We start from the raw sequence: 23544 nt of genomic DNA on the forward strand, positions 1-23544 counted from the left end.
CTGGAAATCAGTGTTTTTTATGGGAAGCTTTCCAAAACTTTTTCGGCAATCAAAATCTCTGCGGCAACGTGACTTGCCCAAACAACTGCTTGCTCGTACTCGCGCTCATCCTCCGACATGGCCACCGCTGTCTCGACGTCCCCCTCACCCACAGAACCGGTTGACGGGAGGCCCAAGGTCAAGTCGAAAAACCAGCTCAGACGGCTGAAACAAAAACAGAAGAAGGCCGCTGGTCCAAATGGGTCAGAATCCGTGGTACGTGCTCCTTGTTTTCTCTTAGCACTACGCGCAGAATTTTGAATTTGTATCATAGCATAATGGAGATACAACAGACGCAGAAAGCGTAAAGCAGGAGGACGAGGAGATGCCTCTTGCTTACGCCGAAGAGCCGAAGGACAGCGGTTATGAACAATTTGCGGAAGTGTTCGCGCGATTTCAGCCACTGCCAGAATCCACAACCGTACGCTTTACTACCTTTTTTGATCTTCTTTTCGCCTCAGTAATTGAGTCTCTTAGGTCGTAAAGTCCACTGAGCCGACGAAGGGTGAAGTAATATACTCAGATGACGATGTAGAATCTGCAGAAGACTCCGACGCCGAAACTAAAAAACATTTGTCAAAGAAGAAACAGCGCAAAGCGCATCGCCTGTCGGTTGCAGAACTCAAGCAGCTCGTACCAAAACCCGAAGTTGTGGAGTGGACAGATGTTACAGCGGCAGACCCTCGACTACTCCTTCACCTCAAATCATATCGCAACACCGTTCCCATTCCAGCACACTGGTCAGCAAAAAGAGACTATCTGCAAGGAAAGAGAGGTATTGAGAAGCCTCCTTTCCAGTTACCTTCTTACATCGCGGATACGGGAATTGCGACAATGCGGGATGCGGTAAAAGAAAAGGAGGCGAATATGAGCCTGAAGGCAAAAACGAGAGAGAGGGTTCAACCGAAAATGGGCAAAATTGACATTGACTATCAGAAGTTGCACGATGCTTTCTTCAAGTTCCAGACCAAGCCCCCAGTGACCGGGTTTGGTGAGATGTAAGTGTATTCGGCTCATTGTCGACTGTATGGACTGTCATGGTTTCTAGGTATTATGAGGGGAAGGAATTTGAGACTTCACTGAAGGAGAAGCGTCCAGGTGATCTGTCGCCTGAGCTTGTAGAAGCCTTGTCAATACCTCCACTTGCTCCTCCTCCCTGGCTAATTAGCATGCAACGTTTCGGGCCACCACCCAGTTATCCTACACTGCGAATACCTGGTTTGAATGCTCCTATTCCTGAAGGGTGAGTGATCTGCAGATATCTCAGGCTCGTAGTCTCATTTATTTCCAGTGCGCAGTGGGGTTTCCATCCAGGAGGATGGGGTAAACCTCCTTTGGATGAGTATAACCGGCCCCTTTATGGTGATGTGTTTGGTGTGCTACCTAAAGTCACTGATACCGGAGTAAGCTCTACGTTGTCGTCCTATTGGTCTGAGATATTTACTATCACCCTAGCTCGGTGAGCCAGTTGACAAGACAACCTGGGGTGAGCTAGAACCTGAAGAAGGTATGTATCTATTCTATCTTTTCTCAGCCGCTCGAATTGAACTTTTATTTTTCTTTGCAGAGGAAGAGAGTGAAGAAGAATCGGAGGAGGAAGAGGAGGAAGAGGCTGCCGATGTTCCCATGGAAGGAATCCAAACGCCGTCAGGCCTCGAGACACCGTCTGGAATGGCTAGTGTTGTCTCGACTGTTGCCGGCGGCCTTGAGACGCCTGACTTCCTCGAGCTACGCAAGAATGCAAGACCGTCAGCTGATACGGACGATTCAGGTCCCCGAAGTCTATATCATGTTGTACCAGAGAAACAGACAAATGTCCGTGGCTTCATGGGTAGTGAACGGGGATACGACGTGTCTGCTGTCGCTGGCAGTGCCCTGCCGGTTCTAGGTGATGAACGGGCGGCTAAGGTAGGGATCTATGTAATTTCATTCTTATTCCTTTCGCTGAGGAACTTTCATTGAAATAGAAGAAGGGCGGTGTCGACGTAACACTCGACGCGTCAGAGCTTGAGGGCTTGACAGAGGAGGAGTTGAAACGGAAATATGACGCGTCTGCGAGGGGTAGTGCTGGTGTACCAGGGGGTAAAGAGGATTTCTCAGATATGGTTGCAAAAGAGATGGCGAAGAAAAAACAGAAGATGGAGCGCGAGAGAGAAGGGAAGAGAGACAACAAATTCAAGTTTTAGGTTTTATCTCTTGTACTACACTAATACTTTATTTTTCGAATGGTTGTTTGTTGGAGCCATGTATATTATCTCCGATGTATTCAATCCGTGTGCGCTGCAGCAAAAAAAGAAAAAAGAAACGCCCCGCTGACAAATCAAAATGATTGTCCCATCATTCACGCGACTCTATTCCCGAAAACACTCACCAAAACCACTCTTTTCCTTCACCTCCTCTCCACCCCTATTATCTTATAATGTCTTTTCTCGGCGGTGGAAGGAGTGCTCCCACAAATGGTAACGTCAATGGAGAGAAGATAGAAATGGCCATTACAGAGTATGTCATTCTTTCTGAATTAACATATTCATAGACGTTCAACTCAATATTCGTATCTTTCTGCTCGTGCTTAGGTTGGATACAGTCACTGACTTCTTCAACCGCATGGTCCAGTGCGTCAGGTTTCCAAATTTGTCTCATTCTTCGTTGATCGTAGTCTTCAGGTCATGTCACGCCAAATGTATCAGCCCTCGGTATGCCGACGCTGACCTTAACAAGGGAGAAAGCGTCTGCATTGACCGCTGTGTCGCCAAATTCAACGACGTACAGAAAAAAGTTGGTGAAAAGCTTCAAAACCGGGGCCAAAGTAATGCTGCGCCCGGTGGATTCGGAAGTTTCTGAGCAACAGGATTGGGCTTCTCGGTCGCGGTTGAGCGCACTTTTGCAGACTATAGAGCACATGTGTGAAGGAACATAGAGTAGTTGTTGGAGCGAGATTGTATCACACCCATGAGTATACGGTATTTTGGGCAAATGATGTCCTTATATTGTAAATCTTGTGCTTTACTCGCACGATGATCATATTCGAAACAAGAATAGTATGAACTGCTCGAAATCTGGCATCAGGACTGCTTCTATGGAAGTTCAAAAAGTGTTTAGCCTTCTGTGCATCTCTGGGGCGTAGGCAGTACTCGATGCTAGCCCACGTCTCTGCGATTGGAATGTCAAGTTAGGAAAAAAGGCGGAAAATCGGGTAAGATTGAAGCTTCAAGCAAGCATGCAAAAGTGCCTCATGCCAGACCAGTGTTTCTGGTCGGAACACGGGACGGGAATAGACCCCAGAATACGATCAACGATGCTGAAAGGGGAACAGTAATGAAAGGAAACGCAGAGACTCCTCTGAAGTTCAGGATTGTTCCTGTAACAATGGGAAAGACAGCTAAAGGATACAGGTTAGATCAGGGGTTGCAACCCATAAGATCGAGCACACCTCCACCGAGACTAGCAAACGCGTTGCTGAAAACAACATCAACACGGATTAGACCCGACTTTTACTCTGAGACAGATGATATGGTTCCTACATTAACGCCATTGCAACCATCTGTACTTCACTGGGAAGTACATCGTTTGCTATAGCCAGAGCCGCGGGAACAACGGGTCCGTAGAAGAGTCCGATGAACGCGGTTGCTATAGAATTTTGTACATGCGAGCGAACGACCCAGATGAGGACTTCCAGGATCACCCCGAGAACTACAGTTCGATGTTGAGCACGACGATCATCAAGTCATTCTTCCAAAGCTTACAACTACAAGCTGTTATTAGAACGATGTTCCTGAAGAAGTGGAGACGCTCTTACATGAGAAAAAGAACGATGTGCTTCCTCTGTCCGAATGTGAGGCTGGAAGACAGTCAGGAGCTTTATAAACACGGACCGCACGGAACTCACCGTCCGTTGAAATATCCCCAACAGACACGGCCGACGCTGAGACCTGCCCAGAATCCCGAAGTGACAAAGCCAACCGTCTTTGGATTTGCGTGCTAGAGAGAGCTATTGTGTTAGCATCGGATGCATCTAGGAGATTGCAGGTACTGACTTTGGTTGCCAGTAAATATGTGACCATCTGATTTGAAGTCAGCGCTCTTCCTCATTCTTGTTTGAGAGTATGCATCAAACGTACGAAGCCTTGGGTGGTTGTTTCACTAAGTTCGTTGACTGAGAATTCAGGCACATAATTACGTTCAGCCGGAACTCACCTCCCACTGTAAAGCAGTGCAAATGCACAGAACAACCACTGAAGGGGTATGCAGAGTGCCTTCTTCAGAGCTGGGAAAAAGAAAAATGACGCAAAGCGATGCGCCAGACGGTTATTGTAAAACTTCTGCTCTCTCTATCAAAGCAGATACTGACTGTTATGCTTGTTCGTTGGCTCGAAACTCGAAGCCGGGCAGCCGGAACTGGAGGCCTTCTTGGATGGATCAGCGTCGCATCTGGCGTCACAATCAACTTTCGCCCTCGCCCTCGCTTCGCTCAAAGCCAAGTGGCGCTCCTTGACGGACTCCGCCGCATTTGGCTTGAAAGCTACCGCTAAGAGTAAGATGTTCAGAGCGGATAAAACGAGGGAACCCAGATAGAAGTGAAACCAAGGTGCGCCAGTAGTGATTACGGATTGACAAACGAGAGGGGATGCCATAGCACCTAAGCCTGGAGTTTGCATTGCTTTAGCGGGTTAGAAACCCAGACCAGGAGAAATGTTCACCTGAAAGCCCATAGGCATAGCCGAGTGCCTGCTTCGGACCAGAGGCGAAATAGGAATTTCTCAACCAACTCTCAGCCAATCTCATTAGCGATTCAAGAGGAAATACCGCTCACAGGATGGCTGAAATCATCTCAATTAGTGCAGTTTTTGGAGCCATGGGAAGGGTAGTTTAAGGAAAACAGCTTACCATTCAACACAGCACGAGCAAACGCAGCTACAGCATAAGCTACGAACATGACGGGGAAGCCGCTTTTCGATCCCATCATAGCGAAAAAGATTGCATGTAAAACACTTCCCATGAGCAGTGTCAAGTGTCGTGCACGAGAAGCAGAATGACCGATGTTTCGAGTGTTCTTGTCCGAGGCAACCAAAGACGAATGGTCAACACTTTTCGACAGCTCGATATCAAAGTTGAAGTGCCCCAGCCACCTGAGGATGCTTTCGACGAGTAAAGTCCCGGCGAAGTATCTGATAAAATGTGATGAGGAAGCATCTTGAAATTGAAGAGCTGGCATACCCACCCGCATGTCCCACCACCCCATAACAAGGATAAAGTCATGGTACTAAGGTTGAACTCAGCCTTGAGATCTATCACGTCCAATTAATGCCTGGCCTTGGATAGTCACAGCACAAAGATCACTCACAGGGTAAAACAGTACCGGTGACTGATTCATTGAATGGGACGTCATTCCCTTCGGCGAGGAGGAACGGATAATGACCTACCTCCATCGGCCCAGCTCAGAATGAAGCAGGCAAAATAACCGCTGGCAAGTCGCCACCCCAAAGTACGGAAGCGATGTTGTAGATGAGTCGCTTCTTCTTGTCCGGATGCAAGGATAGGGCTTTGTGCTGTAGATAGTGAAATTGCCGACAATGGCGAAACAGGATCGTGGATACGAGGGATGGGTAAAGCAGGGTTGCAGGGAGAAGGAACGATCACGGTGGCACGCTCGTGTATTTGTGCACCAGGCAAAGGCGTCAATGATTGTGGGGTCGGCGGCGGCGCAGGTGTTGATTCCTTGATAGATATATCAGAGGAGCTATCTTTTTGCTGCCTGTCGACAAGGGCGACATCGTCCAAAAACACGGGTTCAGCTCTGGCCATTGTCCTGGTGAATCAGATGTAGGATCCCCTTTGGTGCACAGAGGAAAGGTTTATGTAGATCCAGGAATTTGCTGGGACAGAGAATCCGGGAGAGAAGACTTAGAGGACATGGCCTTTTATCTAAGGCGGGTCAAGTAGTAAACACGACAACTGATGACAGTTTAAAGGAAGCCTTGGTTCGTGTGGAACAATCGGGTTGGAGCCGCGGTCCAGTTCCCGATTCGGGATGATACGACGTGAAGACGGGGAACAGTGGTATCTTGTTACGTTTAATACGCACAGAAAGAATTGTCGCATTGTCCGTTCTGAGGCTCGATGAAACACCTTTACTGTAGGTCGTTAATTAGTCGCGTGATAACCAAAACTTGCTATTAGGCGTTGATGGATAACCTATACAACACCAAGCTTTGTCTCTTTGCCCCTGAACGCCCCCGGAAGATAGAGATCGCCGCTCCCAAGGCACGCATACAACTCAGCTGCCTAGCTCAATGTGGGCAGGACTATAGCGCCAGACTATCAGGCTATTATGAAAAAGAGTCACCACGCGTTCGAGTGAATTCCACGTCGAAGAATCGGAAGGTTCTTAACGGAAAGAACGGAGTGCTTACGCCAATAAGAAGCCGTCGGCACAAGGTGAAGAGGGCAAAATTGAGTGAAGGTCGAACGGTGGGATCAAATTGAGGATCCGATCGTTCAGGCGGGTTTCAACAATTACTTCCTGACTGTATCCTTCGGAAGAACACGTACAGGGCAGCGCGAGGACCAGAATGGTATATCCAGATCATATGCACCAAACAGATCGTGTACAATTTATAGCGTCCATTAGGCCTTGAAATGGACTGATTCTTGACGTCGAACGTCGAACTTTGATGAGTAGGCCAACACTCGGTGAGCGAATCTGGCGACACTAGATACGAGTCCACAGAGATAAGATCGAACCTCAATCTTCTGCCAGCCAGTAGAAACCTTCTATGATAATGAGCTGATATCGAAAGTCGTCCTACATCCAGGTGTGTGTGTAATGCCGACAATGACATGACGATCTCAGAAAATGTGATCCGTGTTGATATCAGCGAAACTAAAGATCATACGTATTGAAGACCGAGGTGTAGAGCTGAGCTATTTGCCATAATCCGGGAAGCATTCCGCCATGGTCTTATCGTGCCGGTTCTTGGCATGCTCCTCTAGACTGGGATGACTTGAACATTGTGCAAATACGGTGATAAATCCTGAAATGGCTCACGCTGGTGCACGAGTGGTGATGAGCTTTAGGTACACGATCATCAATGTTGTGTTGACCATAAAAGAGTATTTTTTTGTAACTCACGAACGCTTGCCGGCAAGTCACGCAAACAATTGACTTGGCCGCTTCATTGACCTTCATCTGACTTTTCGCTCCCTTAGGCTCATTCTTTCCAGCATTGCGCTCACGTTTTTGCGCAGCCCTAGCACCCTGTGCGAACCGGATGAAATCAGCCCACTGGACGGACGCTGTGTTGAGGTCTGACGCACATTTCCCATCGTGAGCAAAGAACCAGAATGAAGATTGGTAGAGGGAAATACGTTTTTGGGACGCACGAGTTCCGTCTGCTAAGGCTTTAACGGCTTACTTAATGTCGAATTGCTATATACAATGATCAGCGGACCGGCCCGGGGCTATAGCCTATCTCATCTAATCCTCAGTAATACTTACTGTAATCATCCGGGCTGACATCCCTCGCTCGCCCGTAAGTCAAATAAAAGAGAAAAGCTTATGTTCGGAGAGCGGGCCCCATCTTGAGATTTACATAGTTTTGCTTTTCTGGGATACGGGCTGGGAAGGAGCCTGATCATCGATCCCTGGCAAAAAATAAAACATGAAGAATCTTTACCCACATGCTACGTTGGCTACGTCCCTTTCTCCCACTCACTCACCCCGACCGTCCTTGCCATCCGCCACGTCATATACACTCAACGAGAACAATGTCTACTCAAGTATCTCCTGCTATCCAGGACATCATAGACCAGGTTAAGGTCGACCCCATACCCAAGAATTACGCTGCAGACAACGCTGCCAAGCGTAAGGAGATCACACGAACTTTTATATGTTTGTTAAGGTCTACCACTGTTGTGTAAAATGTAACTTACTCTTAGTGTTTCTCTACAGCGGACACCATGACCGGTACTAACCCCTAAGGCACCATTTAAGAAAGAGATAGCATACTCAATATTTCCCAGTTCCCTCAGAAGAGATGCTTACTTATGCGACAAAAGCGACATTAGGGGACGATGTCTACTTTGAACCGACAACTTTGTATGCCTATATCTTGTTATGCCGGCGGGCAACTCAGATTATATTCCACAGTGCTCTTGAAAACCACATTGCCCAGCTCTTTGGAAAGGAAGCCGCCTTGTTCGTGGGGTCAGGAACCCAAGGAAATCAAATTGCCATAAGGACACACCTTAAACAACCTCCTTATTCCCTCATTTGCGATAAAAGGGCACATATTTACAAGTTAACATTTTCCTCTTCCGCACAGTTGACTGAGCTCATGGTTTCGCAAGGTATGAAGCTGGTGGTCCGGCCTTCAACAGTGGCGCACATGTCGTCCCAATTGTACCAGCAAATCGTAAGTCAAGCTTTGCGGACGATTCCTGATGCGATCTAGACGTCTCTTTCGTAGAACATCATATTACTCTAGAAGAGGTAGAAGAAAACATCGTTCTTGGAAACGACGTCCACATGTGAGAATACTGTTCGCGCAGTGAGAGAACAATGCATGACTGACGCACTTCAGGGCACCAACTGAACTCGTGTCGCTCGAAAACACTCTGAATGGAACGATCTTCCCTCAGGATGAGATTATCAGGATTTGCGATTATGCACATTCCAAGGGTATAAAGACACATTTGGACGGTGCTCGAATTTGGCATGTTGCTATTGAGACCGGTAAAAGCCTCAAGGAACTCTGTGAACCATTTGATTCCGTCAGTGTCTGCTTCAGTAAAGGTTTAGGTAGGTCGACTGCGATACACCTCTTGTAACTTGAGGATAATCTTAGATTTAAAGGTGCACCCGTTGGATCCTGTGTTATCGGCACAAAGGAATTTGTCGCAAGAGGGCGTTGGTACCGAAAGATGTGGGGTGGGGGTATGAGGCAGACAGGTTTCCTTGCCGCTGCTGCAGCTTTCGCTCTCTCGCACAATTTCCCGCAGCTCGTTAAGGCTCACGCGCTTGCAAATAAACTCGAGGCTGGCCTTGAGGAGCTCGGTGCTGTTATTTTGAGTCGGGCAGAGACTTGCATGGTGAGTTGTTTTCGTTTTGGCCTCCCAAATATACTGGAAGCTGAGTGTTCCATCCAAAGATCTTTTACGATCCTGCGCCTCTGGGACTCGACTTTGAGGAGATTGGCCAACGCGCCGAAGCTCTGCCTGAGCCATTAATACTAGGTGGTTCTCGTCTTGTGGTCCACATTCAAACCGCTGAGCAGGCAATCGATGATTTCCTGTCATTGATCCGTCAGCTCGCTGAAGAGAAAAGAGCTGCGGGCTGGGTTCCTCCAACTGCTAACGGTCATGCTGCTTCAGCGCTCAAGGATGTCTATGTGCGTCGAAAGGTACAAATGACGAAGTAGAGCCAGTGTTTGAATCTGCTAAAGGCAGTAGAGCGAGATTACGTTACAATGATTTATTACTATAGGTGTAACATGCTGTGATTTCCCAGGATTGTCAGAGATGCAAAATAAAAAGGCGAATGCTAACTCGGAGGTTAGTCCACTTGAGTAAGATAAGAAATTTCCGCGTCATTATCAACTACGAAGCTACCAAATTCGTATTCATCGTCTTCAGGGGGTGGTGAACTATCCACAACCCTCCTTCTCTTCCTCGGTTCCATTCTTCCAAATGGCTTGTTTCGGTTGGGCCCCTCATGGAAGTCAGGCCCATCGACCGGAGCTTGCGTCATCAGACTCTTGCGATATATTAGAGTCTGATCGTAAGAGGAAGGTATCTGCGTCATGGGTGAATTCTTGATGAAGAGCCGATCCGATTCACTTTCAACGTCATCGTCGCTATTCGATAAACCGGAGCTGACATCATCGCCTGAGTGTTCAGCGGCATAATCAAGTAGCGCGTTGTGCTTTCGCTTGGTCAGAGGCTTCCGTTTCTTTTGTTTAGGTTTTTGTTCTCCAGGTTCTGGAGAACTGTCCTGGAGTCGGTGCAGCCGTCGCTGTGAAGGTGGAGGCATCTCTATTTCTGCATCCGAGGAAGAAATGACGGAAAGATTATGTCGAACGGGGCGTCGGACAGCGCGTCGGACAGGTTGTGTGCTCTCGAATGTTTGTGTCCTTACTAAAGGAGGTTTGTACACCGAAGAGGGTGAACATCCATCTTTCTTCACTTTCGTTTCTGGACTAGTAGTACCTAGCGATCGGGGTGGCGAACTTTGCATATCAGAAGAAATTTCCAGCACGCTGCGGTCCATTAGCTGGCTCTGAGTTTCACTACAGCGGGTGACTACGAAATGTGGGAAAGCAGACATTGCAGATAACCGGCGGACTCACCGTTTTCGTGCGGAGGAGATGAGGCGATGCCAACCATCCCTATAGGATCATCGTGGGGCTCGTCCATGCGCACCACTGGAGAAGAAGATAGAATCACGATATTCGGGTCATCGTCATCGTCATCGATGACCCAGGTCAAGTCATTGGGGTCGTTTCGATTATTTAGGCATGAGCCCATCTGAGTGACTTATTTGGATGAACATCTCAGTTAAATTTCAGTTCTGTAATCACAAGGCAGTACTCACAAGGTGACAGGGGAAGCTGCTCTTGATCAGGCGGATCTGGGGTGATAATTTCGTGCGCCGGGCTTGGGCTGGGAGTATAAGTTTTAGTACGCCTCTTTGGTATTTCAAGTGAGCGTGAATGAGAGGGTGAAACAGGCGAGCCATGTGGCCGGGTCTTCCGCGTTCGCGATGTCTCCTTGACGAAAGGATTATCTTCGAGTTCACGGTCTACCGAATCATCTCTGCCTTGTTGCGAAAGCGAAAGTGACGTTTCTTTCTTCTTGCCTTTTCTTTTCGTTTTACCTCCCTTCTTCCCTTTCACCTCAGAACCGTCTGTCTCGGTAAGTTTTTTCCTGGACTTGGATTTGGCGGCGGGTTTCGTAGTGCCCCGCGATGGTTCACTCCGTGTTCTTTCTGCCATTCCTGAAGGTATTGGTTTGTCTATACTGTCCTCATCCCACGGATAGGACGAATATGCGGAAGACTTTGTTCGCTTTGCGCATAATAACCCGTCAACGCCGGCTTCAAGTGCTTTGTCCAAGTCGTCATCTTCCGCTTCATCATCAAGCGCTTTCACAGCCACGACCTTCTTCCTTTTCGATTGGTTCACGATAAGATCTGCGACGCTAACGAATCCGGTACAAGCACCATCTGGGATATTCCTCATCGCATCATCATTTCGTTTTCGTTTCGCTTTCGTAAGAGACTTCTTGGGTGAGCGTTTTGCTTTACTAGTTTCTTCTCGAACATATGGCTTGATCTCCATTATTCTTTCGAGAGGAAGAGGTTTGATGTGGTCAGGAAGGAGACGCTTGACGTCTGAGTAGAATTCGAGGTTATCACCGCGGGAGATTGCTCTTTGTACTTCTTTATATGTAAGACGGGCTTTCTCCAGATTAAACTCTTCACGCTCTTCAGCCAGCAGGACATGGACAAAACCAGCACGTTCTCGGCCCGTTCGTCCAAAGCGTTGTAACTGGTGAAAGCACAAGTGAGATACCGACATTTCGAACGAGTAACCACTGTCGTACCATTCGGATCGGGGTTTTTTGAGCATCATAGCAAATGATAAGATCGACCTCTCCAATATCAAGTCCTTCCTCACCAACGCAGGTCGCAACTAGAACGTTGAACGTTCCCTTCTGAAATTTATCTATGACCTGAAAAAGAATCATTCAAAATTTCACTTTACCAGCCCTGTGTAAGAAGTGAATACCTCAAGTTGCTCTTTCTGTGTTTGCCCTTTCTTCCCATTCTTATCCGTCCCTTGTCCAACGAATCTAGATGCACGTAACATGGGCTGGTGTGAATTCAACGCCTCGACAATCTCGTCTACGGCTTCCCTATGTGTCACAAACACCATTGCCTTAGATCGACCCCAATTTTCCTCACTTTCATCATGATCGTTTTCAGGAAGCATTTGTCCGTAATACTTTACCAAGATATCAGTGGCCTTTTCCATCTTGGGATGATTTAGAAAAGATCCTGTTGCAGTGGATCTATGTGATTCAAAGGCTGCGAGTGTCTTCTTAAACAAGATATTTTCACGGAGTTTCTTGCTCTGCGTTTGTTGGTTCTTTCGTGCTTGATCATCCATATCTTTTTCGGATATTTCCTTGAGATATGAATAGGCCATGCCAACCGTCGCCTCAAGCTAATAAAAAAGCTAAGTTACTATGCTTTGTCCAAAAAGAAAGTGACACACTAGATATGCCATTACTTGTGCCAAGTTACCGAGCATACTCAATTGATGAACGAAACCTCGTTGGTGAGGTGCTAGAGTAGAGATCTTGGCGCGTGCTGCATAAGGATGAAGTTTCACGGCGTGCTGGTTAGGCCATATGATACCCATAGATTGAAGGGGCTTCATAAAGGTCTACGACAGATAAGAATCTTGTAAAGAAAGGAAAGTTAAATAAGTGTGCGTACCTCCATGAGTTGTTCAAGTGCATCTCTTATCGCGGCGATGCCTTCTGGCATCCTGATGCAATGTTGCTCAACATTCTGGTCTGAAGATGAGACATGTAACACTAAAAGGTGCCAGCGTCGAACCTTGTCATGCATATACCCCCTAAGGTCAATGCTCTCTTCATTCCGAATTTCTATGCGACTGATATGCAAGCCATCTACGAGATTCTGAACGCCTTCTGTGTCTTTCCCCGGAGTGGCCGTCAACGCGATGAGACGAAAGTGTGGATTTTTTGCCATCATATGGCGTACAATCTGGTTGTACGCATAGTCACCCGTAGCTCTATGTGCTTCGTCTTTATAACGGTGAGAAAAGAGCAGAACATTGAAATGCAGGTCCTTACCGACTATTAGTAGAACGATATCCATGACATCGCAGTTCTCACTTGTGAGATCGTTCATTAAGGTCTGCGGAGTCATGTAAAAAACCCGTTTCTCTCTCCACTGGTAAGATGAAGAGTTATTAATAGTTAGTGGAATAAATGCTGCAGCATCAAGGATAGACGGCTAACCAGCTTTTCCCGTTTGATTCTAGGGACTTCACCGGTCATCTCGGCGGCGTCACTGCCTGGAATACCACAAGACTTATGGGAGGCGTGTATCTGTTGGGTGACGAGGGGCCTTGTAGGTGCCACAAACACCACTTTGCCATCTGGGAACCACCTATAATCTGACATGGTGGGGGTCAGTCAGAGAGTCAGCATAATCAAGTGAAATTGAAACCTACAATTTAACATAACCACTCCTGCAATGAACGTTTTCCCCATCCCTGTCGGTACAGAAATGATGGTGTTCTCGAACAGCGAATGTTTGACGATGTTGTATTGGAAGTCTCGTTTGGGTTTGTTTAAGGGATAAACCCAGTGTTTTGCCTCAAGTAAGTCTGGCTTGAGTTTCATCGGGGGCGGCTGCAAAGACTATGAGCCATACATATAAGGACTCGGACTCGGACTCACAGGCCTAGTCGGGGAGGAAATAGAAGTCAAAGTTAACAATTGGGAATGGCATGCGGAAGCAAACATACACATCTAGAGAAGAGAATGTATCAGTCAGTCTCGTAATATAGCTTCAGCTAGTTTCCGAGCTCACCTGGAGATACAAACGGGGCAGGGAATTGCTCAAACTCGACTGGTTCATCTTCTTCCGATTCATCAAAGCGTCTACCTTTTCCCTTCTTTTTCTGTCCGGTCTTGGCGAAAGCGGTTTGGTCCCAGACCTTTGTCTTCTTCTGTTTCGATCCGAAAATATTACGAGGGCTAGAGGTTGTTCGGGCAAATCCACGAGAAGACCCCGGTTTACTCGATTGGGGCGTGCTGGGTAGGATATCTCCACGCAATGTAGTCTGCCTCATGGACCCAATTCTAGATTTAGGTTTCTCCATATTGGCATATGATTCGGCGATAAAAGCATCCAATTTTCCCATTTCTTCCTCATCCAGGTCCAACGTCAGGTCATAAAAGGAGGCTTCCTTGGTTGGCGTTTTCGGTTTAATAACAGTCGGGGCGACAGTATTTGTAGAAATGCTGGGTGCTCTGGATGGATTTGAGGCTACATATGCCGCCTCTATAGCATCCATCTGTGCAAAGGCAGCTGCGTCGAACTCGTCGTCGCCGTCGAAGTAGCCATCTGAGCTCATAGAAAAGGATGTTAGTATGACCACGGGTCGTCAGTTGGAGTAGCAATTACCGCGCGCGTCAGTCACGTGCTTCGTGTCCTTTCCAGCTGCTTTCGCTCTCAGCAACCTTTCTCACCAGACAGGATGTCCGAGAGCTCAATAGCTCGCCGGAACGCCGTACCCATGGCTCGGACTCAGGATACAGATGTCACCCTAAAGGTACTCTACCAGCTCTTTTTCTCCCCGGCATATCCCCTCCTACCCTGTTCCCATATCCCAGCGCAAGAGGCAGGACGACGAGATGGACGAAGATGACGACGATGTATCTCCCGTCTCGCGCTCTCCCTCTCCCGATAGCGGAGCTATGGACGTTGATCCAAGCGACCATATCTCCAAGTATGATGAATTCATTCACAAACCCGTCCACGAGACTATCACAGTCGAAAGCAAGATAAAATCCACCAACAAGGGTTTTGCCCTCCTTGCCAAGATGGGTTGGTCGGAGGGTCAGCCGGTCGGACTCTCGGGAGATGGCACGTCACCATTAATTATTTCATCTTGGTCCTTGTTTAATCATACAATATGAAGGTCGTGTGGATCCTATCCCATTTGAAATCAAGTACGACTCCACTGGGCTTGGTAAAACAACACAGGATGTCCGTATGATTGAAGAAACTGTCTCTCAACGTCGCGGGCTTGATTCTGAACGCCAAACGAGAGAAACAGAGGAACAGCGGAGGGCTCGTGAGGTATACCTTCCTTGTCCTATGTACAGTCTAAAATGATCATCTGATCCTATAATAAACCAGGATACTGTCGCGCGCCAAGCGGCGGTCAAAGATGAGGTATCCAACGCAATCCGCTCTTTTTACTGCATGCTTTGCGACAAACAATTCCAAAACGTTGCTCAATATGATGAACACACTAATTCCTATGCGCATCACCACAAGGCCAGATTCAAAGACATGCAAGCCAATGCCAGACCGAAGGCCCAAGAAGAAATCGATAGGCGGAAAGAGAAGGAACGCAAGCGTGAAGAACGCGAACTACGCAAGATCGCAGCCGCAGCCGGTATCAAGGTACCAAAGGTGACTCCGGCGGTGCCTGCGCCTACGCCTGCCGCAGTCACTCCTGTGGGTGTATCCGCCGAATCTGACGGGACTCCGAGCGAAAAGAAAAGAGGTTGGGCATCCGTCGGTGATACCTCTGCAGCGGTTCCTACATCTACTGGTTTCAAGAAGTCGGGTTGGGCGACTGTTGGCTCGTCGTCAACGCCACAACCTTCACAAACATCTGACCAAGCGAAATCTTCAAATTGGGCGCCAGCGCCATCTGCATCTATACCTCCGCAGCCTCCGATGACTTCGCGTCATACAAGCCATACACCATCTTTTCGAACGGGAGGATGGACCTCACTTGATACCACAAGTGATACTGTCAATCCACCTCCACCTCCACCACCCGCCGCTCATTCATATCCGTATTCAGCACCACCAATGCAACCGTCCTCGCCACCGCCGCCACCTCCTCCATCGTCATCACACACTGTATCAGGAGGTAGGGGTGGATGGTCAACCTCATCTGCGACACACGCTTCTGCTACTCCACGCCAGTCTGAAGGACTCGAAATCCCTACTCCTACGCCTGACTCCATTATGTCCGCACCTACGCCGAAACCTTTGTCTAATCCGCCCGCGGTGCCCGTACGTTCAGGTTGGCAAAAGTTTCAGGCGAAAAACAATAAAAGAAAATGACACTTCTCGCGGATATATTCCAGTACCAACTCTCTTATTCCCGGATGCTACGTTGTAAAATGCCCCGTCATTTTAACCTGATGACAATGTCCATACTCGATCTTTTGCTCAAGTTGCAAGTATTGAGTGAATGCTTTGAATTAGATTGTGATTTCTTTTTGCTATAAGTAAATATGGACTAACTAGCTACAGTGAGGAAGAAAGCGACGAAGTCTGATGGCCTGACACAAAATGAAGAAATGGACTTGCCCGCTCGAATCGTATGGAAAACAGCGATCGTAATAAAAACCGTGAGGTATATCATGCTGAACGAAAACTGGATTAAAAGTGGATGTCAAGAACAAGAGATGACGGAGCGTCGGGAAGTCCATTGAATGAGAATATACAGATCATAATAAACAACTGAAAAGAAAGAAAAGGAAAGACAAGCCACAATCTACTCTGAATCGCTTCCCGAACTGTCTGAATCACTCGAATCCGATGAATGATCACTATCAACGTTCCGCGTCGTTGTAGCAAGCCCAGATCCCGCCGGTTGTTCAAAGAGTGCCATGCGTTGTTCAAGTTGCCGAATCTTCTCGGCTTCCACATCTTCGTCCATACTTTTTCTTTTCAGTCCGCCAGTTCCTGTACCCTTGCCGGGTCGATTCCGCTTTGATGGTTGCGCACGCATAGGACGGATTACAAAGTTGTAAAGCTTCGTTAGGACTGCCGCTGGAAGCGTGTCAATTTCCAGTTCAATTTCTTCCGTGCTCTGCCGATACAAGTTAGAAAGAAAAGACACACAGCATTTAGAAGAGGGCTTACGTCACGAATTTCGGGAACCCCCTCATGAATGATCTGAATGACTTTTTCAAGTTTTGTTCCGTCAAGTTTACCGATAGATTCGCTCAAATCTTTCTTTTGCTCAAAAGTCAGAACGTCGTCATCGGCGATGGGTTTCTTGTTCTTTTTCTTGCTGGGCTGCGACTTTGGCTGTTTTGAGGGAGCCTTTGAGGTTGACGCCACGGGTGCCTTCTCGCGTCGCTCCTCTTTTTTCTTCTTCGCAGGTTTACTTTTGAGAGACGTTAATGTATTCTGGAGCATCTCCATCTTTTGTTCAATATCAGCAATTTGACCTAACCAAATCAGTCAATGCCCGAATGAGAGTCACCAAGATTTCCAGATAAACTCACGTTGGCGATCGTCATCCTCACTATCCTCCTCGTCTTCACTATCGCTAATTTCACGAAGGGGAGGCAAGCTCTTCCATTTCTCCTCAAAAAGCCGCTGAAGATCAGCACCTGCAATCTGGACGGGTGTCCCTACAGGATTGAAGGTGAAACAATTTTTGATCATCAGCTTGAAATCGGAATAGAAGTCCTTCGCAGCGGCGTATTCATTGTTGTCAAGTTTCCGCCGCATGGTAGACAGATCCATAGGTTTTTTCACAACTTTAGGATACATCGGTAAATCCATTTTCACCCAGTCTGGCGATGACAAAATTGTTATAACCGGTCAGTAAACGAGGGACAGAGTACCTACCAACAGGCTCATAGAAAGGACTCGCGACATTATAATGCTGTTTTCGGTTAAGGTCCGAAAGAATTTTGCCGCAATATTTCAGCTGCTCAGCCGTACCATCATCCTTCACTCTCTTGCTCTTGCGGTGCTTCTTGGGCGCGTCTACATAGGGAAGATCCTTCGAAGGTGGTGGATGAATCTCGCGTTTGGGTCTTCCAACCGCTTCGTTGTCATTTCGGCGGATGACGGGCATCGTCGTAGAGAGCCGACGAGCAGGGGGCACCTTCTGTTGTTTGGGAGGAGCGGGAGCAGGTTGCGGAGGTGGTGGTGTTGGCTTTTTGGGAGGGGGAGGTGGTTTGATCTATTAGAATGTCAAGACACAACCGTTTGTTACCAGACGAAGACTCGCCTCGGGTGGGGGCATAGCGGGTGGCATATGTTTTATCTGCTTGTCAAAGATCTCTTCAACTCGCTTGCCCATCGCCGTAACAGCATGGTCCGGGCCATTGAAGGTAAGACAGTTGTAGAACATGAGACGGACATCAGATACAAATTCATCAGCATTGTTGTAGCGAGGATTCTCAGGATTTGGATCGGGTTTTTGTGGGTTAGAGCTCGCTAGCTTGCGCTCAACGGTTGACAAGTCCATGGGCTGCTTGATGATTGAGAAGTAGTGGGGGATGTTGAGCGCAACAGGGTCCACTGGACGTAAGAACGGAGCAGCATCTTTGATTTTTTTGAGACTGCGGACAGTTGACTGACAAAAACGCAACTGAGCACTCGTGAGTGTAGATGGTCCGGACGGAGTCGAGGGAGGCGGTAGTGGTGCGGACGAGGGTGGTACAGATGTGGTGGTTGTGGCACTCGGAGGGGGAAGAGGACTGGGAGCAGTGGAGGCTGGAGGCGGAGTTGCAGACTTGGAATGGTAGGATATACATGTAAGCGCGCGAATAGGGCGTATCGAAAGACATGAAAGGGAACTTACATGGGCCAATGAAGCCTGGTCAGCATCTGAATGCATTCTAGCCCTTTTCGCCGGTGGGGGTTTGTGTTCGTCTTCATCAGCCTGGGAAAGGATAGATGTGCCGCTGACATCAATGTCAACTAATGAGCCATCCATAGTCGGAGGGGATGTTGACGGGTGAACATTGCCGTCATCCATATGGACATCCGCATCGTGATGGACTCCATTTGGAACAGATGTTCGCTCATCCATGTTGATGTCTTCGAGTGAATCACCTGTCTGAGGAGGCGGTGTGCCGAGAAGGGGATCAACGGGTATGACGGCTAAACAGGGTTCCAAAAATTTTTGATGAGAGTGGGCGGTCATGGGACAAGGAAAAGATGAACCTGGATCCTCTGCAGCGTCTTTGTGCGCGTCCGCAGACGCGTCATCAATTGTGGTCACTGCCGGCTTGCTGTCGACAGGCGCGATGGGCTTGATGGGAATAGCCTCATGGCGTACATCGCCCTCCTGTTCATGGAACTCATCATCTATCTTAACGTCGGGGGCGGCAGAATTTGAAACAGGGGTTGCGGGGGAATCTAGAGTTGGGGAGCTTGTATCACGCTGGAGACCGCCGTTGAGCTTTGTTACGCCATTTGCGGCGCCGTTGACGCCGGCGGCGGGGGGAACGTCGGGGGTGATGGGGTCGGTGTGACCAGAATCTACGGAATGCTCATGGTTCATAATTGGAACGTGACCGTCACGGCGTGACAGAGAGAGGACAAGGGAAGATTTTTGGGAAGTTAGGGGGATCGGAGGTAGCTAGGTCTTTATAGTCCTCGAAATTTAAGGTTCAGATCTCCCGCGCAGGGGCCACCCTCCCTCGACATCCCTCCCTCCCCTTGCCCGAGCACAGCGTCGCACACCACTCTATGCTCACCCACTCGAACCGTGCCAACCCCCACCGGCTAATCTTCCTTCTCTTCTTCCGGGGGCTCTTCTGCAAACACAGGCTTTGGCTGCGTTGCTTTCCAGGCTGCAACAAGGTTTCGGAAAAAACCGCCACGTCAGTCAAACATCACGTAAACATGTGAAAATTGCTAAATGGGTCTCATCACGTGCACAAACATGGGCTGCCGGCGCCGGCATGCACCAGCTTTTCGGTCTGCGACTCGCGCACGGCGAGACCTCCTGTCGGCCGGAAGAGAAAACACACCTTTTGTCCACACCGGATTGTTATCCACTTCTTCAGCGTACTTGAGCAGCGCCTCGCGAGGCTAGAGCAAAAAATAATGCGTCAGAATCAGGGAAAGGTACACCAACCCTAGCGCCACCTGGTGGCAGGCTGCCTGATATGGGTGAATTGACCGCACACAAGACCTGATGTTGAAGATTTTGTCCTCCACCAGGCGACTTGTGAAGCGAGACAGGTTTCAAGTATGCCGCAATCAAGACAACCCGTCGAGAAAAAGGAGAAGCGGGAATGACGGCAAGGGGATGATCACTATGGCAGCAAGACTTACATCTTCATCCCGTGTAGTATCCCTGACCAAATTCTGAACAACATGCTGAGTGGCACTTGCTCCCACTCTTCCCCCCTTTCCAGGCCCAGTAACTGGAAGCTCGGGTCTCATGCTCTTCCTCGGGTCCAGCCTATCCTTGTCGCGTTTACGTTTCGTCCCCCGACCAGGATCCATGTCGCGGAACATTGGCAAAGCATGAGGCGTGATAATGTGTGGAGCAGTTACTGCATCCGACATATCTTCTATGGTGACCTTCCTAGGCGGCCCTTTGTTGAGTAAGAGCTTCGCTCCATTGAGGGACGTTTCTGGTGAGTATAGTACGCATATTTCGCCGTTAGAGAGGCCTGTAACAATCTAGTCGGGCGTCAGTGACAACGAACGAAGCACGTCACATGTGACCTACCTGATTGATCTTGGAGTGCCAGAACACCCTGACCGGCGTTGCACCAACCTCGAGCGCTTTCTCAATTTCAAGATTGTTTTTGTGCAAAAACAGCAGCCGGCCATGTCCACCTCTGGCCGTCGCTCCTGCACCTGTGACGACATACTTGTCGTCCGGGCTGAACACAGCATTCGTATTGGGATACAGCGTGGGCGCCTCGCTCCGGACAGCAAGGGGCTTCTTGAATGCTCGTAAATCCCAAACTGTCCAAATGAACCGTCAACTATACGCTTAAATGGACGATATATTACATACTTTTTACGGTATCGTCACCACCTCTTGTAACCACTGTCCGTCCGTCGACAGAGAAGACGACCGAACCCGTCTCCGAGTTCTTCATGTGTGCACCCTCTACCGTCATATTAGGACGAGCAAAGTTGGAACGAGCCTGCCACATATGTAGAGCACCATCAAAACACGCTTCACGAGAAAGGTGAGCGGCTTGCGGAATCGGATAATAGTAAGTATATCGCGACGTACCTCCACCAATGATCCCGCCGTCGGGAGAATATCCGCAAGTCAGCACCTTCGTCCGCGCTCCTCGCTCTTTAGATTTTACCACTATTACAGTTTTTTGTTTGCGTTTATTCTCAACGTCCCATATCCTAAGCAAACTTAGCATCCGAGTGTATTCTATAGATAGTGGACACATACCGTATCGTCGAGTCAGCGGACGAAGTAATGAAGGTTTGCTTGTCCTTGGGATGCCAAGCACAAGCAGTTAGCTCACTGACGTGTCCGCTGAGCTCGATGCTTTAGTATAGATTCTTGATGGTAACGCTATTGAGACTCACGATGTATTCTTCATATCTCGGATGTAAGGGTCTCCCTTGACGAAAGTTGCCCTAAAGATAAGTTTATTCCTCAGTAGTTCCTTTTGACTCCGCATTATACATACTTCTCCTCTCCGTCTCTATCAAATATTTTTGCTTGTGAAGTGCCAGAAATGCATAGGAATTGTTGTCCGTCATTAGAAAACTTCAAGTCGTGTATCTGAGAGAGCCACAAACTGGGTTATACATGGCATCCAAGGAGCATTATACGCAAGTGACGTACATGATACGAACCAGCAGGCTCCCAGCTCTTGAATGGCTTGCACCGCATGTCCATGCCACCGAAGTCCCAAAGCTTACAGTCATAATCATGCGAACCTGATACGATTCGAGCACCCGAAGGATCCAGAGCAAGCGCCGAGACTACCTTGGTATGGTCCTTGAGGATGGTCTCATGCGTAATTGGGAACTCTGGTGCACCGGAGTCATTGTCATCCTCGAATTCCGAGGGGTCATACTCTGGTTCTTCTTGAGCACTCACAGCCTCGCCATTCCCCAATAGTTGTGGTGGTGGTGGTCCGACATCATCTTCCGAATCGTCCTCTCTTGACTGAGCCAGGAGATCGGCTGGAGTCGATTGTGCAGAAGGCTCTGCCGCAGACCGTCTTGGCGCAAGCGCGTCGTTGACGTTCTGTCCTATATTTGAGTATACACAAGGCAGACTCAACGGCAAACGAATACCACAGACCTCGCTTCTTTTGTTCTTGTCAAATCGGTTCGGGTCTAACTGCTTCTTATTCGTGGCCTTTCCGAAGCCAGATATACCCATGGCAGCAAGTACATCGTCGGACATATTGGAGGAATGAATGTTCGAGGAAATGCGAGGAGCACCGGTTCTGAGTGGATAATTACGTAATAAATTCAGAAACAACCTACTAATTAATTAAAGCATTGCTGTTAGTCGTTTCCGCTCGGCTTATCTCCTGGATGAGCCAGGCAGTCATGCTGCTAAAACGACAGCGTGCTGCATCTCCACCACCATCGTCGCCAAGCTTTCCACAAGAACCCTCTTCAGAAGACATCATTGATATTCGTGCTCTCAAGCGCCGACGCATTGCACCGCCATCGCTGGACGGTCAGACAAGGGGATGGGACTCATCTCGGGAGGATGAAAACGAGGAAGAGTATACAGAGATAGACGAGGGAGATCCCCCTGAGCATCCGGGGCCATCGAACACGGAGTACGCGGCTGTCAACAACGTGCTGAAAGAGCTGCATATTTCCCAAAAACGTCTTCAGCCACCAGGCCCGCTTCATTCCATGGCCAACAAGTTATACCCTCAGCTGCTCAATGACCCACCACCTGAAGCATACCCGGCTAAATGTCAGATAACGTCAGAGTCAGCTCGTGTCTATGAGCACTATGAGGACATAAACAGGTGAGGCGCTGTCTCGTTCCTCCTTAATTTCATCTCAACTATTTGCCGATAGGTCTTTGGCATCTGCATTCCTCTCCCGCAGAAGGAATACTTCCCCTTAACGTATTCGGTGTTACCCCTGGGCCTGAACATTGACCAATTCAAGTTCCTTGTAATTTGCCTTTACTCATGTTTGACGCTCAATCATCATCCATTCATCCAATATCGCCTTCCATCATATTCGTATTGTACTGAATTATATAGCGCATCCTGTACCTCTAGTTATTCCCTAATGCTGTCCTCTTCGCCTATCTGACTGCGAACGAAATTTATACAGATACTCTTGCCAGAAGCCGAGCTTGAGTCTGTCACACCAAGTGGGAGACTCGGCTAACCTTGAGGTCAACATTACGACTGAACCCTTCCGTAAGCTCTTCGTTTAGTAATTCTCCCATTGCGCGCCCATCACGAGAGTATACCCAATCATCTGCGCTCTCGGAATAATCATAGCGTTTGGGGCCACTGGGGATTATTATTCGGAACATTTGCAACGCGAGGAAGATCAAATTAATTACCTGACCGGTGATGACAACCATATCTGCTTGTTCGGCGGTTGCTTGTTGATGACATATGTTCCATGCTCGCCCAATCGAAGGGTGAGGACACCACTCTGCAAACCACTCGGTCAGATAAGTTTACGCGTCATGGCCATACCCAACATACGTGATATTCCACCTCATAGCTCGAATCTCCCGTGTCGTCTACAAGGACCTCAAGAGATTCCAATAACGTATTCATGGTCGAGTCTGCGAGCGAATGGTAGCGTTCCACCGGTAAGGTACTAGTCGTACCGAAAGCACACTCAGAAATTCAGAAGTGTTCCTAAGGCATAATTCTAACCTCTCTTTGACCTGGGGCGGTGGTGTCGCAAACCACCGCCGGTGTCTCTGTCCAGCGCCGGGGATCGTCGTGGAAACGCGCGAAACATTGGTGAAG

At 48.4% G+C, this 23544-nt stretch overlaps 11 protein-coding genes across 11 annotated transcripts; 5 read left to right on the plus strand and 6 right to left on the minus strand.

Moving 5' to 3' along the window:
- The first annotated feature begins 100 nt into the window (after positions 1–100).
- AGABI2DRAFT_190018 (hypothetical protein) lies at positions 101–2285 on the plus strand. Its single transcript, XM_006454725.1, has 8 exons — positions 101–255; positions 314–460; positions 517–1037; positions 1088–1282; positions 1331–1442; positions 1495–1546; positions 1607–1947; positions 2007–2285. Exons 1-8 carry the CDS (start codon positions 118–120, stop codon positions 2223–2225), a joined length of 1725 nt encoding a protein of 574 aa, XP_006454788.1. The 5' UTR covers positions 101–117; the 3' UTR covers positions 2226–2285.
- Positions 2286–2406: 121 nt separating this feature from the next.
- Positions 2407–3094, plus strand: AGABI2DRAFT_133452 (hypothetical protein). The gene is made up of 3 exons (XM_006454726.1): positions 2407–2538; positions 2613–2651; positions 2703–3094. Exons 1-3 carry the CDS (start codon positions 2459–2461, stop codon positions 2878–2880), a joined length of 297 nt encoding a protein of 98 aa, XP_006454789.1. The 5' UTR covers positions 2407–2458; the 3' UTR covers positions 2881–3094.
- Positions 3095–3269: 175 nt separating this feature from the next.
- AGABI2DRAFT_114529 (hypothetical protein) lies at positions 3270–5841 on the minus strand (the record flags this gene model as incomplete). Its single annotated transcript, XM_006454727.1, has 14 exons — positions 3270–3418; positions 3470–3495; positions 3561–3729; positions 3783–3791; positions 3836–3877; positions 3926–4100; positions 4158–4179; positions 4234–4303; positions 4388–4681; positions 4737–4844; positions 4924–5204; positions 5258–5324; positions 5381–5401; positions 5460–5841. 14 exons carry the CDS (start codon positions 5839–5841, stop codon positions 3270–3272), a joined length of 1815 nt encoding a protein of 604 aa, XP_006454790.1.
- Positions 5842–6810: 969 nt separating this feature from the next.
- AGABI2DRAFT_190023 (hypothetical protein) lies at positions 6811–7425 on the minus strand. The gene is made up of 4 exons (XM_006454728.1): positions 7354–7425; positions 7169–7294; positions 7085–7107; positions 6811–7030 (listed from the first exon to the last, which is right to left on the minus strand). Exons 1-4 carry the CDS (start codon positions 7360–7362, stop codon positions 6961–6963), a joined length of 228 nt encoding a protein of 75 aa, XP_006454791.1. The 5' UTR covers positions 7363–7425; the 3' UTR covers positions 6811–6960.
- Positions 7426–7734: 309 nt separating this feature from the next.
- AGABI2DRAFT_190024 (hypothetical protein) lies at positions 7735–10330 on the plus strand. The gene is made up of 9 exons (XM_006454729.1): positions 7735–7927; positions 7988–8002; positions 8059–8134; positions 8186–8335; positions 8386–8450; positions 8505–8565; positions 8619–8836; positions 8891–9126; positions 9186–10330. Exons 1-9 carry the CDS (start codon positions 7804–7806, stop codon positions 9453–9455), a joined length of 1215 nt encoding a protein of 404 aa, XP_006454792.1. The 5' UTR covers positions 7735–7803; the 3' UTR covers positions 9456–10330.
- A 1002-nt stretch (positions 10331–11332) lies between these two features.
- On the minus strand, positions 11333–11674 carry AGABI2DRAFT_190027 (hypothetical protein; the record flags this gene model as incomplete). Its single annotated transcript, XM_006454730.1, has 2 exons — positions 11638–11674; positions 11333–11582 (listed from the first exon to the last, which is right to left on the minus strand). Coding segments are annotated over exons 1-2 (252 nt in total), but the record flags the coding sequence as incomplete, so codon positions are not given.
- Positions 11675–12232: 558 nt separating this feature from the next.
- On the minus strand, positions 12233–13006 carry AGABI2DRAFT_190028 (DEAD-box like helicase; the record flags this gene model as incomplete). Its single annotated transcript, XM_006454731.1, has 5 exons — positions 12919–13006; positions 12659–12870; positions 12536–12610; positions 12312–12482; positions 12233–12260 (listed from the first exon to the last, which is right to left on the minus strand). Coding segments are annotated over exons 1-5 (561 nt in total), but the record flags the coding sequence as incomplete, so codon positions are not given.
- Positions 13007–14490: 1484 nt separating this feature from the next.
- AGABI2DRAFT_190029 (hypothetical protein) lies at positions 14491–16052 on the plus strand (the record flags this gene model as incomplete). Its single annotated transcript, XM_006454732.1, has 3 exons — positions 14491–14722; positions 14778–14938; positions 14999–16052. The coding sequence occupies 3 exons, from the start codon at positions 14491–14493 to the stop codon at positions 15941–15943; spliced, it is 1338 nt and encodes a 445-aa protein (XP_006454795.1). The 3' UTR covers positions 15944–16052.
- Positions 16053–16379: 327 nt separating this feature from the next.
- On the minus strand, positions 16380–21983 carry AGABI2DRAFT_60502 (hypothetical protein; the record flags this gene model as incomplete). Its single annotated transcript, XM_006454733.1, has 17 exons — positions 16380–16697; positions 16751–17061; positions 17119–17412; positions 17468–17807; positions 17841–18362; positions 18432–18685; positions 18797–19124; positions 19607–19669; positions 19916–20269; positions 20319–20560; positions 20613–20777; positions 20838–20962; positions 21012–21098; positions 21152–21202; positions 21256–21350; positions 21414–21821; positions 21879–21983. 17 exons carry the CDS (start codon positions 21981–21983, stop codon positions 16380–16382), a joined length of 4062 nt encoding a protein of 1353 aa, XP_006454796.1.
- Positions 21984–22117: 134 nt separating this feature from the next.
- AGABI2DRAFT_114536 (hypothetical protein) lies at positions 22118–22670 on the plus strand (the record flags this gene model as incomplete). The annotated part of the gene is made up of 2 exons (XM_006454734.1): positions 22118–22569; positions 22622–22670. 2 exons carry the CDS (start codon positions 22118–22120, stop codon positions 22668–22670), a joined length of 501 nt encoding a protein of 166 aa, XP_006454797.1.
- Positions 22671–22916: 246 nt separating this feature from the next.
- On the minus strand, positions 22917–23379 carry AGABI2DRAFT_61965 (hypothetical protein; the record flags this gene model as incomplete). Its single annotated transcript, XM_006454735.1, has 3 exons — positions 22917–23070; positions 23124–23218; positions 23272–23379. Coding segments are annotated over 3 exons (357 nt in total), but the record flags the coding sequence as incomplete, so codon positions are not given.
- Positions 23380–23544: the final 165 nt, after the last annotated feature.

Source organism: Agaricus bisporus (assembly GCF_000300575.1).
Source record: "Agaricus bisporus var. bisporus H97 unplaced genomic scaffold AGABI2scaffold_1, whole genome shotgun sequence".
In the NCBI taxonomy this organism is placed as follows: Eukaryota; Fungi; Basidiomycota; class Agaricomycetes; order Agaricales; family Agaricaceae; genus Agaricus; species Agaricus bisporus.